The sequence below is a fragment of the Gobius niger genome (genome assembly GCF_951799975.1).
Source record: "Gobius niger genome assembly, chromosome: 23".
In the NCBI taxonomy this organism is placed as follows: Eukaryota; Metazoa; Chordata; class Actinopteri; order Gobiiformes; family Gobiidae; genus Gobius; species Gobius niger.
In genome coordinates this window covers 14,744,493-14,759,464 of record NC_136874.1, presented here as the reverse complement: position 1 = coordinate 14,759,464, position 14,972 = coordinate 14,744,493, and the positions used below count along the sequence as shown (strand labels likewise).

General features: G+C 44.6%; 1 protein-coding gene across 1 annotated transcript; it reads right to left on the bottom strand.

Moving 5' to 3' along the window:
- Window positions 1–932: 932 nt before the first annotated feature.
- Window positions 933–14,698, bottom strand: atp7b (ATPase copper transporting beta). Its single transcript, XM_079581408.1, has 22 exons — window positions 14,443–14,698; window positions 10,552–10,920; window positions 9,864–10,233; window positions 8,024–8,215; window positions 7,745–7,908; window positions 6,961–7,122; window positions 6,808–6,881; window positions 6,513–6,696; window positions 6,210–6,443; window positions 6,041–6,132; window positions 5,839–5,966; window positions 5,201–5,355; window positions 4,908–5,042; window positions 4,635–4,829; window positions 4,389–4,571; window positions 4,115–4,298; window positions 2,994–3,134; window positions 2,785–2,927; window positions 2,514–2,717; window positions 2,236–2,353; window positions 2,061–2,163; window positions 933–1,232 (listed from the first exon to the last, which is right to left on the bottom strand). Exons 1-22 carry the CDS (start codon window positions 14,596–14,598, stop codon window positions 1,076–1,078), a joined length of 3,843 nt encoding a protein of 1,280 aa, XP_079437534.1. The 5' UTR covers window positions 14,599–14,698; the 3' UTR covers window positions 933–1,075.
- Between the last annotated feature and the right edge of the window lie 274 nt (window positions 14,699–14,972).

The following is a 14,972-nucleotide window of genomic DNA, read 5'->3' as shown; positions in this document are numbered from 1 at the left end:
TATCTGATCATCAGTCACCATTATACAGGTGCTTGTCATATAATTCGAATATCATGAAAAAGTGCATTTACTTTTGTTATTCAACTTGAACTGTGATCTAATATATGATAGAGTCATGACATGCAAAGTGAGATATGTATAGCCTTTATTTGTTATCATTTTGATTATTATGGCTCAGCTTGTAAAAAACCCCAAGTCAAAATCATCAAAAATATAACAAACAAACATGTCACTTTGCATGTAATGAGTCTATATCATGTATTAGTTTCAGTTTAATCTGAATAACAGAAGTAAATGCACTTTTTCATGATATTCTAGTTATATGATGAGCACCTGTACATGGTTCTCAGTAAATATCATTGCGTAACCTAAACAATATTCCACAAACTAAGCAATAGTCCAGACCTGTCCCTGCTCGTCTTTTATTATGCGCTGGTGTTTACGCTGACAGCAGTGTTCCATCCTCCTGGAGTCAAGGTTAGAGAGCACATCTTCTGCTGATGTGAAAAATAAAAACAGAAATGATTGTGTTCTGGATGATGACTCGGGCCTACGGGTCCTGCACTCTGACCCTGAACCTCCAAACATCATCTTTTACTACACAGGCGCTTCTATTTTCACAAAGAAACGTCTGATTTGATGTCTCACGAAAACTGCATGTATGACGCTCAAATGCTTTAGTGAAGGCAATTTAAGAACGAAAATTCAAACACATAGTATAATGAACAAAAACAGGAATACTCCAATAAAAGTGAATAAATAAAGCAGCTTTGAGTTGAGTTTGAGTTCTGAGAAAAAGTCAGGCAGAATAAATCTTTGGTTTTATTTCATCCCTGTGGACCGCACATCTGGAGCTCATAGAACTGTAGTTACATTCATAACCTTTGTTGTATTTCCGTCCATTATTGTAAAGCTGTTTCTTGAGGCCAAGTCAAAGGCAGAATATGACAGTCAGAATAAAAATGAATACAGACAACAATAAGATAATTTACACAAGTGCAAAACATTACGTCCATTTCTTAAGACTTTGACCCATAATTACAGCATTCAGATATAATAGCAGTGTTTCCCTTTCCTATACGACGTCCCTGCCCTGGCTGGTGGGCTGGTCGCGGGGCGGGGGTGCTCTGTGGCCCTCCAGCCCCACGTGAGCGCTGATCTGGGAGGAGTTCAGGCTCCTCATCTGGCCCTCTGCGCGGGCCTCGTACACCTCCGCTGACGTCTTCTTGTACCTGGGACACATCGGCAGAATTCACACACAATTCACAAAACTTATCAAGAAAAGACTTTTGGTTTGCACAGAAAGGATTCTCTAAATGATCTACCACCGACCGAAAGATTAGCATTTTCATCATCATGGTTTCAAGGAGCCGTTCTTTATTGATTTTACCATGCAAATGTTTTATCAAGGTTTGAATTTAGATTAGAAAAAAATGGAGATGTCATAGAGATATTTAGACACTTCATGCATAAAAATTACTATTATTACTATTACTATTATTATCGTCCAGATTTTCAACGCCCAAATATCAATATTGGATGGACCAAGCTTTAAATTCATGGTTTTAGTTTGTTGACATACAGTATGAGATACAAAGATTTGTTCACAGGGGATTGTGGGAATTTAGATGCAGTATTTTAGTTTTTGAATAAGCTCAATAAATCAGGCAGGGATTAGACATTGAAACATCTCTCTGAGGAAACCTTCAAAAATGTTCTCAAGTCAACAAATGAGCATGCAAGTGGTGTCTTCCATAAAACAAATGACCATATTTGGATAAAAAAGTCTTGTCAGGGGGATTTTGAGAGTCATGTGGATACCAAACATCAGTATTAGTGAATAGACGCACGTGGGAATTTTCTAGAGATTTCCTGACAATAAGACGAGTTGACAAAACATCATAAAATAAACATTATAAAGGGTGAGTTTGGTCTGTTTTATTACTCTGACTCTTAAAAGTAAGATGCTAGGGAGTAAACAAGCCTGATATTTCATAACTGCTCACAGCGTGAACCCTCTCTTTAACCGTAATGTGTGAGTGATTTCAGTGCACTCTTACAGTCTGAGCAGCAGAGAGGAGCCCACGACAGACACAGACGACAGCGCCATAGCAGCAGAGCCCATCCAGGGCTGCAGCACCAGGCCCACCGGCATGAACACCCCTGCAGCATGGAGGAGGCTTTATCATTTATCAAATTCAACATTTTGAGTGATGTGCGAGTGACTGTGTTCACCTGCAGCGATCGGCACACCCAGAAGGTTGTATATAAGAGCAAAGATGAAATTGATTCGAATCCTTTGCACCGTCTTTTTCGAGAGCTCGATGCTGGCCACCACATCCATCAGGTCATTCTGTAAATAAAAGTAAAGTTTTGGCAAAGGTAGGCCTCAAATTAAAGTTGTGGTAAAGTTACAGTGAAGTATGGTTCCTGGAGGGAATAAAAGTTGGTTTATTCTTTGTCGAGTTGAACACATTTTGCCTGATTTCGAGCTTTTCCCCCGCTGTACCCACTCTGATGAGGACGATGTCAGCCGCCTCGATGGCCACATCCGTCCCCGTTCCTATGGCGACGCCCACATCGGCTCGGGCCAGCGCCGGGGAGTCGTTCACCCCGTCCCCCACCATGGCCACGCGCAGGCCCATCCCCTGGAGGTCCTGCACTTTGGCCACTTTGTGAGAGGGCAGCACCTCCGCGAACACCTTCTTGATGCCCACCTGCGCCACACGAGACAGTTTACAGACGAAGAGTTTGACTTTTAGAATCAGTCCCCGCTCCGTTTACCTGTGAGGCGATGGCTTTGGCGGTGCGCCTGTTGTCCCCCGTGATCATCACCACCTCGATGCCCATGTTGTTGAGCGTGTGCACCGCCAGGGCCGACTCCGCCTTCACCGTGTCCGCGATGGCGATCATGGCGCACAGCGTGCCTATGTGCAAACAGTACGACGACTGTAACACCACGTTATCTCTCGTGATCAAGGATGTGTCGTTACCGTCTATGGCCACCAAGATGGCGGTTTGCCCTTTGGTCTCGTGACTCGACATGGCCGCATCCACGTCAGCTCCGATGTGATGTCCGTTTCTCCTCATCCACTCCCTGTTCCCGATGACGACCGAGTACGACAGGCCTTCAGCTAAACACGGGGAGAAGGAAAAGGAGAGTAAGAAATATTTGTACTATATTTTCCAAGCTATAAATCACACTTGTTTGCATACTTTGGCTTGGGGTGCGATTTATACTCAGGTGCGACTTATATATATCAAAAATATAATCCCACTATGTTTGTTATTTTCACACTGACAGCCGCTAAAGGGCGCTCTAGGCTTGGGTAACAGTATTTGACGTCAGAAAGAAAGTGGAGTGAGCAATAAACTTGTGAGGGATTGGCAAAAAGTGGAGGTTACTCTTACCGCAAAGAAGAAAACAAAAAAAAAGCTGATCGCGAGCTAAAAGCTAGATTAAGTTCGCAAATGGGTGCTTGAACAACGTGCTGCCGGGAGAGGCTTGTCAGCAGTGCAGTTACGCCTCCATGCCCAGGTAGTTGCCAAGGCTGGTTCGGCTTTACTCAAATCTAAAAGCTTCTTACATGAATGCAAAGATGGGCAAAACTGATCTAAACTGATCTTTTTCCTCACGTTGTTGTCACTTTTGTTTTCATACTTGTTTTGATTTTGTCACTTTTTTGTTGCTCTTTTGTGGTTTTTGTGTTGGGCTTTCGTCTTCGTTTTCATCTCGTTTTTTGTCGCAATTTTGGTGCTTTTTTTTTTCAAGAAGTAGTGCTTAAGTAGAGAAAATCTGCTCGGTTGAGGCGGGGGTTAAGAGGTTAAGCACGTTTTGGCTCGGCAGCACTTTGAGCCAGTAATCCAAGAGTTTGTGATGACTCGGCTGGATTACTGCAACTCTCTTTCTTTTTGGAGTAAGTCAGTCATGTGTCTATCATCTGCAGCCGTACGTTTATCCTCACTTCACTGGCTACCTGTGCATCATAGGATCCATTTTAAACTGCATCTGTTTGCTTTTAAATGTCTAAATGGTGTTGCCCCACCAGCTCCTCCTGGGGGTTAAACTGCATTATAAAGTTGCCATTGCCAATTATCCCATTAAAGCGGAGACCTTTGGAGGTGTCCTCTCCGGCGGTCAGGAGGCTGCTCTCATCTGTGGTAGCCCCGGGCAGAATGAAGCGCTCCTGGTCGGGCTGCAGCATGAGGTGCTCCACGTGGGACACCCTGCAGCTGATCCCACAGCCCGGGACGGCCTGGAAGTCCTGACAGAGGCCCAGCACTGGCGAGTCCAACTCCTGTCACGCACACATGCACTGGAAATTGAAACGCGCTGAGGCAAATCAAACTTCAGTCGTCAAATGAACTGCATGACTCAGCGGGCTGACCTCTTTGCAGTGCTTAGCCACGGCCAGTCCCAGCGGGTGCTCGCTGTTGGCCTCAGCCGTGCCCACCACAGCCAGGATCTTCCTCAGGGGCATCCGGGCCACCTCCCACAGCACCAGCACCCGCGTCACCAGAGGCACCCCGTTTGTGATGGTGCCCGTCTTATCAAACATCACCACGTTGATCTACAGACAAGGAAGCGTGTAAGCAATAGATAAACTAGCAGGGGATTCCATTTGAGTTCTCGCCTTATGCGCCATCTCCAGCGGCTCTCCTCCCTTTATGAGAATCCCGTTCTGAGCGCCCACGCCGGTGCCCACCATGACCGCGGTGGGCGTGGCCAGTCCCAGGGAGCAGGGGCAGGCGATGGACAGCACGGTGATGGAGGCTTGGAAGGCAAAGCGCACGATGACCTCCGCCTTGGGGATGTTGGGGTTATAGCCCTGCGGAGGAGGCACACCGGGTCAAAGTCATGACGTGCGCATTTGTGTAATTGAAAACCACAGGCGTGAGGTCTTTACTGGAAAGTTGTCCTTGACCACCTCAAAGTCCACAAACCCCACGGCCATCCAGGCGACCAGAGTTAACAGAGAGAGGAGGACGATGAAAGGCACAAAGTACCCGCTCAGCTTGTCTGCAAACTGCTGGATCGGAGCCTAGCATAACACAAAAACGTACACATGAACTTTACATTCTTAAACTTAATATTTAAACCTATTTAAATATTGCTTATTGGCAAAAACAAAGAATCACTAGTATTTGCTATGACGCAACGCTTCTTACAACTGAACCAACCCTGGTGTGTGAGGAGTACCTTGGAGGTCTGGGCCTCCTCCACCAGCCGAACGATCTGGGACAGAGTGGTGTCTGCTCCCACATGAGTGGCCTCCACCAGCAGGGCCCCGTGAGCGTTGATGGATCCAGCGATCACTAAGCTGCCCACCTTCTTCGTGACAGGCATCGGTTCCCCTGCAGGATTATAGAGGACAAAAGGCTTTCAGACCATTCCAAGTAGCTCCCAAAACACATTTCTGTAACGTTTATTTATATAGCACCTTTCACAGACTCTCCTTTTTGTTTAGACTGTTACAGTAGTCTAAAAGATGACACCTAGATTTCTAAGGCTTGCTTTAGCAGACAAACTCAGGTCAATCAAATACAGGTGAATCCCTGGAATGGCGTCATCAGGGAAAATCACGAGCATCTCCATTTTGTCGGAGTTTTGTTTGCTGGGAATTTGCACTGAGTCATTGTTTAACTTGTGCAAGACATTTCAGCAAAGGTCTTAAAAGAGCAGTAAAGCTGAATATCATCAGCAAACAAATAAAAAACATCATCAAAGCTCTGGATATTTTTTCCTAATGGAAGGACATAAAGTAAAAACAAAATGGGGCCCAAAACAGAGCCCTGGGGAACCCCGCACATTTCTGCAAATCATCTTGGATTTTTTACCTGTTATCAGCGACTCATCTGCCATGGAGTTCCCCTCGATCACTTTCCCGTCCACGGGGAACTTTCCTCCGGGGACCACTTTGACGACGTCCCCTCGCTGCACCAGCTCCACCTCCACCTGCTCCTCGCTGGGGCACAGATTGGGAAAGTTCAGTCCGGCACTGTGTGGTCCCGATCCGTATAATCTGTGGCAGACAGTCACCTGAGAATGCACAGGTCCGGTCCCAGAGTCACCACTGTGGCATCGGTGGCCTGAAGTGACATGAGTTTGGCCAAGGCTGCCGAGGTTTTACTCTGAAAGACAGTTACATACATAAAACAAATGTATGTAATGGTAAAGTATTCAACGCTGTGATAAACGTCTGTCATGCCTTGGCCAGGTGCTCCAGCCACCGTCCCAGCGCGATGAACACAAACAACATGGGCGGAGTGTCGAAGAAAGTGAGCGGGCTCTGGGCGGCGCGCTCGGCCATGGCCACCACCAGCACCACGCAGGAGTAGATGTAGGCGATGGAGGTGGCCAGCACGATCAGGACGTCCATGTTGGCCGTGCGGTGCTTCAGAGAGCGGTAGGCCTGGATGTAGAAGTACCGACCTCCGAAAATCTAAAGACAAAAACAAGATCATAAACATATCTGAACTTGGAGAATCACCAGAAGAGGGGGAAGCGTTACCTGCACTGGGGTACACAGGATGAAGAAGACCAGGTTGAGCCATGACAGCCCTGGGAGGATGTTGTGGTCTCCGGGCATGGAGCCCCCGTGGTCCTGGTGCTGACTGTCCATCACCATCATGTAGATCATCAAGCCCATCACTGGAACACCAAAAATCAGGCTGGTCAGGAAGGAGTTCCTCCACCTGGAAAAGGCCAGCATTACACTTCACTAAAGCGGACGCAAACACAGAGAGGATGATTCAAGCAAGAGGATGTTTTAAAGTAGAAATGCCACAGATGTTTTAGATACTTGCTGTTTGATTTGCTCAGTGTGGTCCAAGTTGTTCCTGAAACCGGCTTTTACCAGACTGGCCTCAAACCCGAGGTCCTGCACAGATGACCCACATTGAACATGGTTAGAAAGAAAGAAAAAGAAATCTCATGACATGAACCAGATCTGAAGTGACCTGTATGATTCGGACTATGTCTCGGGCTCCGATGATGTCAGGGTTGAAGTGGATCTGCGCTCTGTTGGTTGCCAGGACGACAGAGGCCCTGAGGATGCCTTTGGTGGAGCAAAGCCTGGACTCGATGGTGTGGACGCAGGACGCACACGTCATGCCTGTAACCTGTGATACGATAGATACTAAATAAATGTTCACATGTAAATGATATACAATAGGTTCAGAGCCGGATTGTAGAGTAGAGGACTATTGAGTGTTCTATCCCCATATGAATGAATGAATGGTGAAGCCAGGCCCTATACTAAAGGTATGACATGTCCATTTCATGACATTCATATAATTTCTGTTTCTCCATCATATATAAGATGAATTTAGTGGGCACTGGATGTGAATACGATCCCACAAAAAGCAGAAACTTAAAGGCTCTATTCCTGATTTTCCAATAACAAACAATGAAAGAGGAACTGTGGTCCAGACCCGTTCTTAACTTTCCTTACATATTTGTAGCATCCCAATTCTTCACATAGACAGGTTTAAAGGCATGTTTCACAATTTACTTTACTTAAATGCATTATAAATAAAAGCAGCAGTGTTTTTCCCACAAATGTTTATGTTTACGGATATACTAAAAGAGGACAAAAAAATGTGTACCAATACTAGAAAAAAAGTCAGGTATAGTCAGTCCCTGTCAGTGTCCAATGAGGACGTGAATAATAAACAGCACAAAAAATGTCACATGCACACACAGTGCCTACACAAACTACTATAAAGTCGTATTCTCACTTACTGTAAGGTCCAGCTTCCCGTCTGTGATAGCGCTGTCTTCTATGAGTTTGGCCCCGAAGCCCATATCCTCTATAAGCTGTTCTATACCGGCAGGACTGATAAGATCGGGGTAATATTTCACCTCTGCTTTCCCCGCCATGAGAGAAACCAACACTGCAAGGATTCCTGCAATGAAAAAAAAGTTAGTTTAGCGCTGCATAAATAACTGCCCCGTGACTATTTTAGCCGTATTTGGCTCCGTGCTCAAATTGCATTGTCTTGGTTTGAAAAGCCATGGGACCTCTGTGTCTGAGCAGGTCCCTCTCGATGTTGGCCACGCAGGAGGCGCAGGTCATGCCCGTCAAACCGATGAAGCACCTCTGGGCGTTCTCCGGCGACAAAGCGGCGCCGTCGCTGACCGCCGTCTTCGCGCCGGACCAGGACAGCGTGGCCGGAGGGGCCTTCTCGTGAGCGAGGGCGCTCTGGGCAGGCTCTGGAAACAACATGGTGGGAAAAGTATAAAGAGAAGAATGTGGAAATTGTAGTTTTTCTTTTTTTACATGGCTATTTTTATTGTATTATTGGAATGAAATCACCACAGGAGTTTTAAACCAAAAGAAATGAAAGGCTCACACATAATAAAATAAAGGAAGTCATAAAACAATGAGAGTGTGGTCTTTCAGTCCAACCTGAGGAAGAGCTCTCCATCACACTCTGGAGAGCATTCTTGCCTGGTTTCCAAGGAGACTCAGTGGAGAAGGGGGTCTGTGTTTGACAATGCTTAAGAGTGTTTTCATACAGTGTTTCTTTGTGGAGCGCAGCGTTGAGCTTCACTCCAGCGCCAGGCTTTTTTATTCACAAAACACACAAAAGTTCCGATTACAGATAAAATTGCACCCAGTATATAAACAACCAGCATCTTCACTGTAGCCTCGCCTCTCAAACAAATGGAGATTTTACTAACAGAAGGTTTAAGTACCTATTCCAAATGCTTCCATTTCTGGCACAACTCTTTCACATTTTTAGTTGCTTTTGTGATGTAGTGACATAAAGCAGGGAATGCTCCCCAGTGTGGCTGCAAAAATATGAGGTGTTTCTCGCTAAACAGAACCTCATACATGCCTCATACAGTGTGTCTGATAGATAAGCATCAAAACATATGTCGGGTAACTTGTTTTTAAGTTATACAAGTTATACAAGAGAGATTTCAAGAATCGAAAGTACATAGAACAGGTTTTAATGCTTTGGAATATATGTCTTATTTAGATGTATAACATTATTTGTAAATGGTCTCAATTTATATAGAGCTTTTCTACCTTCATGAGGCACAAAGCGCTTTACAGTGAGGAACCAGTCACCCATCCAGACTCTCATTCACACTCCAATGCACGAAGACACTGGAGGCAAGGTGAAGTGTCTTGCCCAAGGACACAGCGACAGTGTGAACCTTCAGGAGGCGGGATTCAAACCCTCGACCTTCAGATGATGAGACGACCCGCTCTACCACCTGCGCCACTGTCGCCCCAAGAAAGGAATAATTATCATTTTATTTCAATGAAGCAGTAATTTTAATGAAGAAATGGCTCTGGGGGTAATACTGGGATGATTGGGGTCTTTCATCTCTCTTTCATCTCCCCCTGGTGTCTCTGGCCAGAAAACCACTATTGCATCTTCTCTGCCACCGGGTTGGAGTCACCAATACACACTAATGGAATCACAAAGAAGAAGCTAACAGGCTAACGGGCAAAGCTAACTGCGGGCTAGCGCCACTTAAACAGTATTTACAGCCATGTTTGAGTGAAAAAAAATATCTGCATTGTGTAATTGGATGTACAATATCCCTCTGTCCCTTTGTCTTTTCTGTCAGCGTAGTATTTACTCTCAAGGACAATTAAAGAGTATAAAACTGCAACATGCTACGACACCTGCGGTGGCGCTTATGGCCTCTAGGAGCATGAGGTACTTACTACTGCTTTAAATATAATATAACTGTCATATGCACTTTCACCACAGCCCAGCCCACCTTGAAACCACTCTGTTCTGGAAGTAAAAAAATAAAAAATAAAAAAAACTTCCTGAACCAGAGCTTGTTTTGAGGTGGCCCTCCCGTCTCCATTCCGATTCCTGTGTGCGTTTGTTACCTGTGAGCGCAGCCTCGTAGCCCATATCCTGAACGGCCCTCCTGATCCTCTCGGGCCCCGTGAGGCCGGGGCTAAAGGTCACTCTCCCCCTCTGCTCCTCCAGGGACACGGACACTCGGCTGACCCCGGGCTCCTGGGAGAGGCGCCCGGTGATGGAGTCCACGCAGGAGCGGCACGTCATCCCGGAGATCCACACCGTCACGGTCAGCTCCGGGTCGGCCTCGTGTGCCGCCTGGCCCTCCGGCGGCAGGGAGGCGTCGAAGCCCATGTCCTCCACCTTCTCCCTCAGCTCCTCCGCCGTGATCGCGTGGGGCTGGAAGGTGATGAACGCGGAGGAGTTCTGCAGGGACACCTCGACGAAGGAGACCCCCTGGAGACACAGGACACACACCAGATTAAAGACTTTTGACTTGGGGAAATATAAATGCTCAAAATAGCCTGGTAAAATACAGAAGAAGAAAATACAGAGTAAGTGAGGTAAGAGCATGAACTACTCAGCCACCTTCCTGCCATGTTGTAGTGTGGAGTGACAGAACAACTAAGACGCTGATCTTTGTGCCAGTATCGGTTTCACTTCAGTAATCCATAGCTCACTCGGCTTCTGTTGCCCCGCTGTGACATCACTCACATCCCCTCTACAATATCACATGAGGCCACCCTACACCGTCCTCCCCTTCCCTCCCGTTACCTGGAGCGCTGCCACGTTGGCCTCGATGGTCCGGACGCAGGACTGGCAGTGCATCCCGCCCACTCGGACGCGCACGGCCGCCTCAGCACTGTGGCCCATGGTGTGCAGCTGCAAGCCGATCTCTCTGCAGCTCAGGACAGCGGGATCATGGAGCACGGTGATCGAACGGGCGCGCGGGGAGGAGGACACGGACCGGACGCCCTGGAGCCCGGACACGGCGCGCTGGAGCCGCTGGAGCTGCTCTTCAGAAGTGACTGAGGGGAATGTGAAGGTAGAAGGGGACGGAGGCGAGGGGTGCGGCCCGGTCTCACTGCTGTAGTCGTAGGCCAAGTTGTCAAAGCCACATGGGGCCAAATCCGAGGCGGTCTCCTGAGAAGAAATACAAATCTGAGACATTATTATACTGTGCAAATCAGAATGAGGCTTATTGATCTCTGCACTGGCAACAGAATGTATAATCACTGAGTGTTTCCTGCTACAGGAAGCAGTAGTGATAGTGAGTGCAGATAGAGCTGCATGAGAGGGCAAAACAATTGTTGAGTTGATATGAAGTGATCATGTTCACATTATAATTTTCTTTAGTAATTCTATGCTTTAAGGGACTATACGGAGTTTAAAAATTTAAAAAGTATGTATTTTCCTCCCCCTACATGTTCAGCCATGTCCTAATGTGTAGAATGAGCTCAGACCTGTTCACCACAACTGCCTCTTAAATCCTGCTCTGTCACTCAAAAAGGTGTTAATTCGGGTCTGAAGTGCCGTCATGCACTAATATAGAAGGTGCAGTTACATGTATGACCTGAGGTGGCAGTAGCGCATAAAAATGACCAATTTGCATCTAGTCTCTTTAAGTAAGTAAGTGCTTTATTTGTCATTGTACAATTGTACAACAAAACTCTGATCCTCTGAAACGGTGCACCAGCTCCCGGGTTGTTCCCTGTTTCAGAGCGTGGTGTCCTGCACTGGTCACCTCCTCCTTCTTCGCTCCACAACAGTCTTTCACCATCTCCTCGTTTGTCCCTGTTTTGTTTCCTGTAGCGCCTCTTGTGACGCCTCCACTGTGCTGCAGCTGTGTGGGGGGGCTCTTGGTGCCTCTTCAGTGTTTCAGAAGAAGAACTCAACTAGTGGTTCAGGAATATTCATCTACTGAAAAAGCAGCAAAACATTACCTGAGTCTGTTAGAAATGACTGCTATTTGATTGTTTTCATCATGATTTGTTAGGCTTATGTTTATTTAAACATAAGAAAAATGCAGTATTTTACATTGTGTCTAACCCAGTGGTTCCCAAAGTAGCACTACATGGGGGTTTCCAAAACTTATCTACAAAACAAGTGAGTACTTTGAAAATAATTGATTTTGACAGTTTAAACACATTTCTTCGCAAAAACATAACTTAAACCAGTATTTAGCCTACAGTCATAGCTATAAGTTGCTTTTAAAGTAATTTCAGCAGTAAAATAAGAACAAATTCCTGAATATTGTAAGTTATAACCATTGGGGATCGATAAAGGGCCGGCAATGTCCCCGACTTTGGGACCAAACTTAGTGCAATGTGATGTGCCATTTATCAGTCTGTAATACTTCTAACTCCAGGTTACAAAAACAACACTCACCTTTCCCCCTAACTCTAACAGTCTTATACATTGTGTACCTCCAAACTACTAATACATAATTATTATTATTCCATTACTATACAGGTACAGGTTATTACAGATTGTGACATAGCGTTATAGTACATTTGGGAGGTATAATGTATCAGGGGGACGTCGACAAACCTTTTATAAACAACTAAAAACTCTTTATGACTTAGTGTGATGGGATAAAGCTGGTCCAAACAATAACGCCTGCCCTGGTCAATCACACACTAATTAAACGTTAGACTGGAGCTGATCTGAGAACAGCTTTAACGGACTCCCGCTCTCACTGATCCTCACCGCTGTCCACAGTGGAACCCGTGCACCTTATGGCACTTTGGGCACATGACCAGCCCTTCACAGAAGAATTTGAGCATGACTCTGCTTAAAGTCAGGGCCACTAACTTACAGTCGTCTGCCTGTATCTGTCCAGCGCTGCTTCATAGGGCTGCACAAGCTAAATAAGATGGATGTTTGCAGCTATGTAGTACACTGTGAGGATTCGGTGCCTTCATTTCCAGGAAATAAGGAATGATTATTAATACATTATTATACATTACAACAATCCGTGGAGGAACCTTCATTTAATAGAGCAGGAGGGAAGGAAAAAACAAGATTGTAATTTTGTATGACTGGAAAGTTTGTGTGCAGTAATAATGTTTTATTTTTATGGCAGTCATAGAAATGAACTTCTGTTCATGTCTAAGATTTATAACAACTACATTTAAATTAAACAAACATTTAAAGAAGAGGTTCCTCTTTCTATAATCCTTCTCTGTTGACCCATGGGATTCATTTTGGTTTAGTCCAAAAGAAAGTATTGACTGTATTTGTGGAACGTCCTTTTGTTTGCACTTTTTGGTCTGATGTACAGAATTAGAAGTAGTTTTAGAAGTAGTTTTAGAAGTAGTATTAGAAGTAGTATTAGAAGTAGTACTAGATGTAGTATTAGAAGTAGTATTAGAAGTAGTATTAGATGTAGTTTTAGAAGTAGTATTAGTAGTACTAGATGTAGTATTAGAAGTAGTATTAGATGTAGTATTAGAAGTAGTATTAGATGTAGTATTAGAAGTAGTATTAGAAGTAGTATTAGATGTAGTTTTAGAAGTAGTATTAGTAGTACTAGATGTAGTATTAGAAGTAGTATTAGATGTAGTATTAGAAGTAGTATTAGATGTAGTATTAGAAGTAGTATTAGAAGTAGTATTAGATGTAGTTTTAGAAGTAGTATTAGTAGTACTAGATGTAGTATTAGAAGTAGTATTAGATGTAGTATTAGATGTAGTTTTAGAAGTAGTATTAGATGTAGTTTTAGAAGTAGTACTAGATGTAGTACTAGATGTAGTATTAGAAGTAGTATTAGAAGTAGTATTAGAAGTAGTTTTAGAAGTAGTATTAGAAGTAGTACTAGATGTAGTATTAGATGTAGTTTTAGAAGTAGTACTAGATGTAGTATTAGAAGTAGTTTTAGAAGTAGTATTAGAAGTAGTACTAGATGTAGTATTAGATGTAGTTTTAGAAGTAGTATTAGAAGTAGTACTAGATGTAGTATTAGAAGTAGTTTTAGAAGTAGTACTAGAAGTAGTATTAGAAGTAGTATTAGATGTAGTATTAGAAGTAGTTTTAGAAGTAGTACTAGATGTAGTATTAGAAGTAGTTTTAGAAGTAGTACTAGAAGTAGTATTAGAAGTAGTATTAGATGTAGTATTAGAAGTAGTTTTAGAAGTAGTATTAGAAGTAGTATTAGAAGTAGTATTAGAAGTAGTACTAGATGTAGTTTTAGATGTAGAATTAGAAGTAGTTTTAGAAGTAGTACTAGATGTAGTTTTAGATGTAGAATTAGAAGTAGTTTTAGAAGTAGTATTAGATGTAGAATTAGAAGTAGTTTTAGAAGTAGTACTAGATGTAGAATTAGAAGTAGTTTTAGAAGTAGTATTAGATGTAGAATTAGAAGTAGTTTTAGAAGTAGTACTAGATGTAGTTTTAGATGTAGAATTAGAAGTAGTATTAAAAGTAGTATTAGATGTAGTTTTAGAAGTAGTATTAGAAGTAGTATCAGAAGTAATTTTAGAAGTAGTATTAGATGTAGTATTAGTATTACTGAGCTTTGATAATACCTCCTCCACTTCAGATCAAACATAGTCTGTATAATACATTTAATTGACTGTATTTGTTTCTATCAAAGCTTAAAGTCTGAAGTGCCCGGAGTGGCCCCCAGAGTTCACCCCCACAGGCGCAGCTGCCCCCGGGCTTTACCTTCTCCTCCTCCCCCGGTGTGGGGCACTTGTTCCCCGCGTGGAGGCTGCAGGTGCAGTCCGGCTGACATCCACAGTCCACCATGAGGATCTCCTCCGCGGGCTGCCGGGAGGGGCCATGTCTGCCCGGGGGCTGCGGGGACTTCGGGGAAAACATGTTTCCTGCGCCCTGAAGAGTCGCGACCTGTTGCCACGGTCAGAGAGCGGCCCGGTGTTGTCCCGGGGTGAAAGTCCGCCAGCAGCGCGTCACGGGGAGATAACAGGGCCCGCTGGAGGGTGGTCCTGCCATCGACCGCGGGTTTACAACAGAGTGGTCAAACCGTGTGCACGCGCAGAGTTTTCCACTGTGAAGAGACTGGAGGAATCCCAGATATGGCCCCAAGCCAAGCGGTGGGCCACACCGGGGGGGTCCGGGAGGCCTCCCCCCCGCAGAAGCAAAGTTAATGCTTTTTAATGCCAAAATAATATAGTTAATGCCGCAAACACACACATCGCTGTAAAGGCCTATTACATTTCTTAGGATTCGCAAAG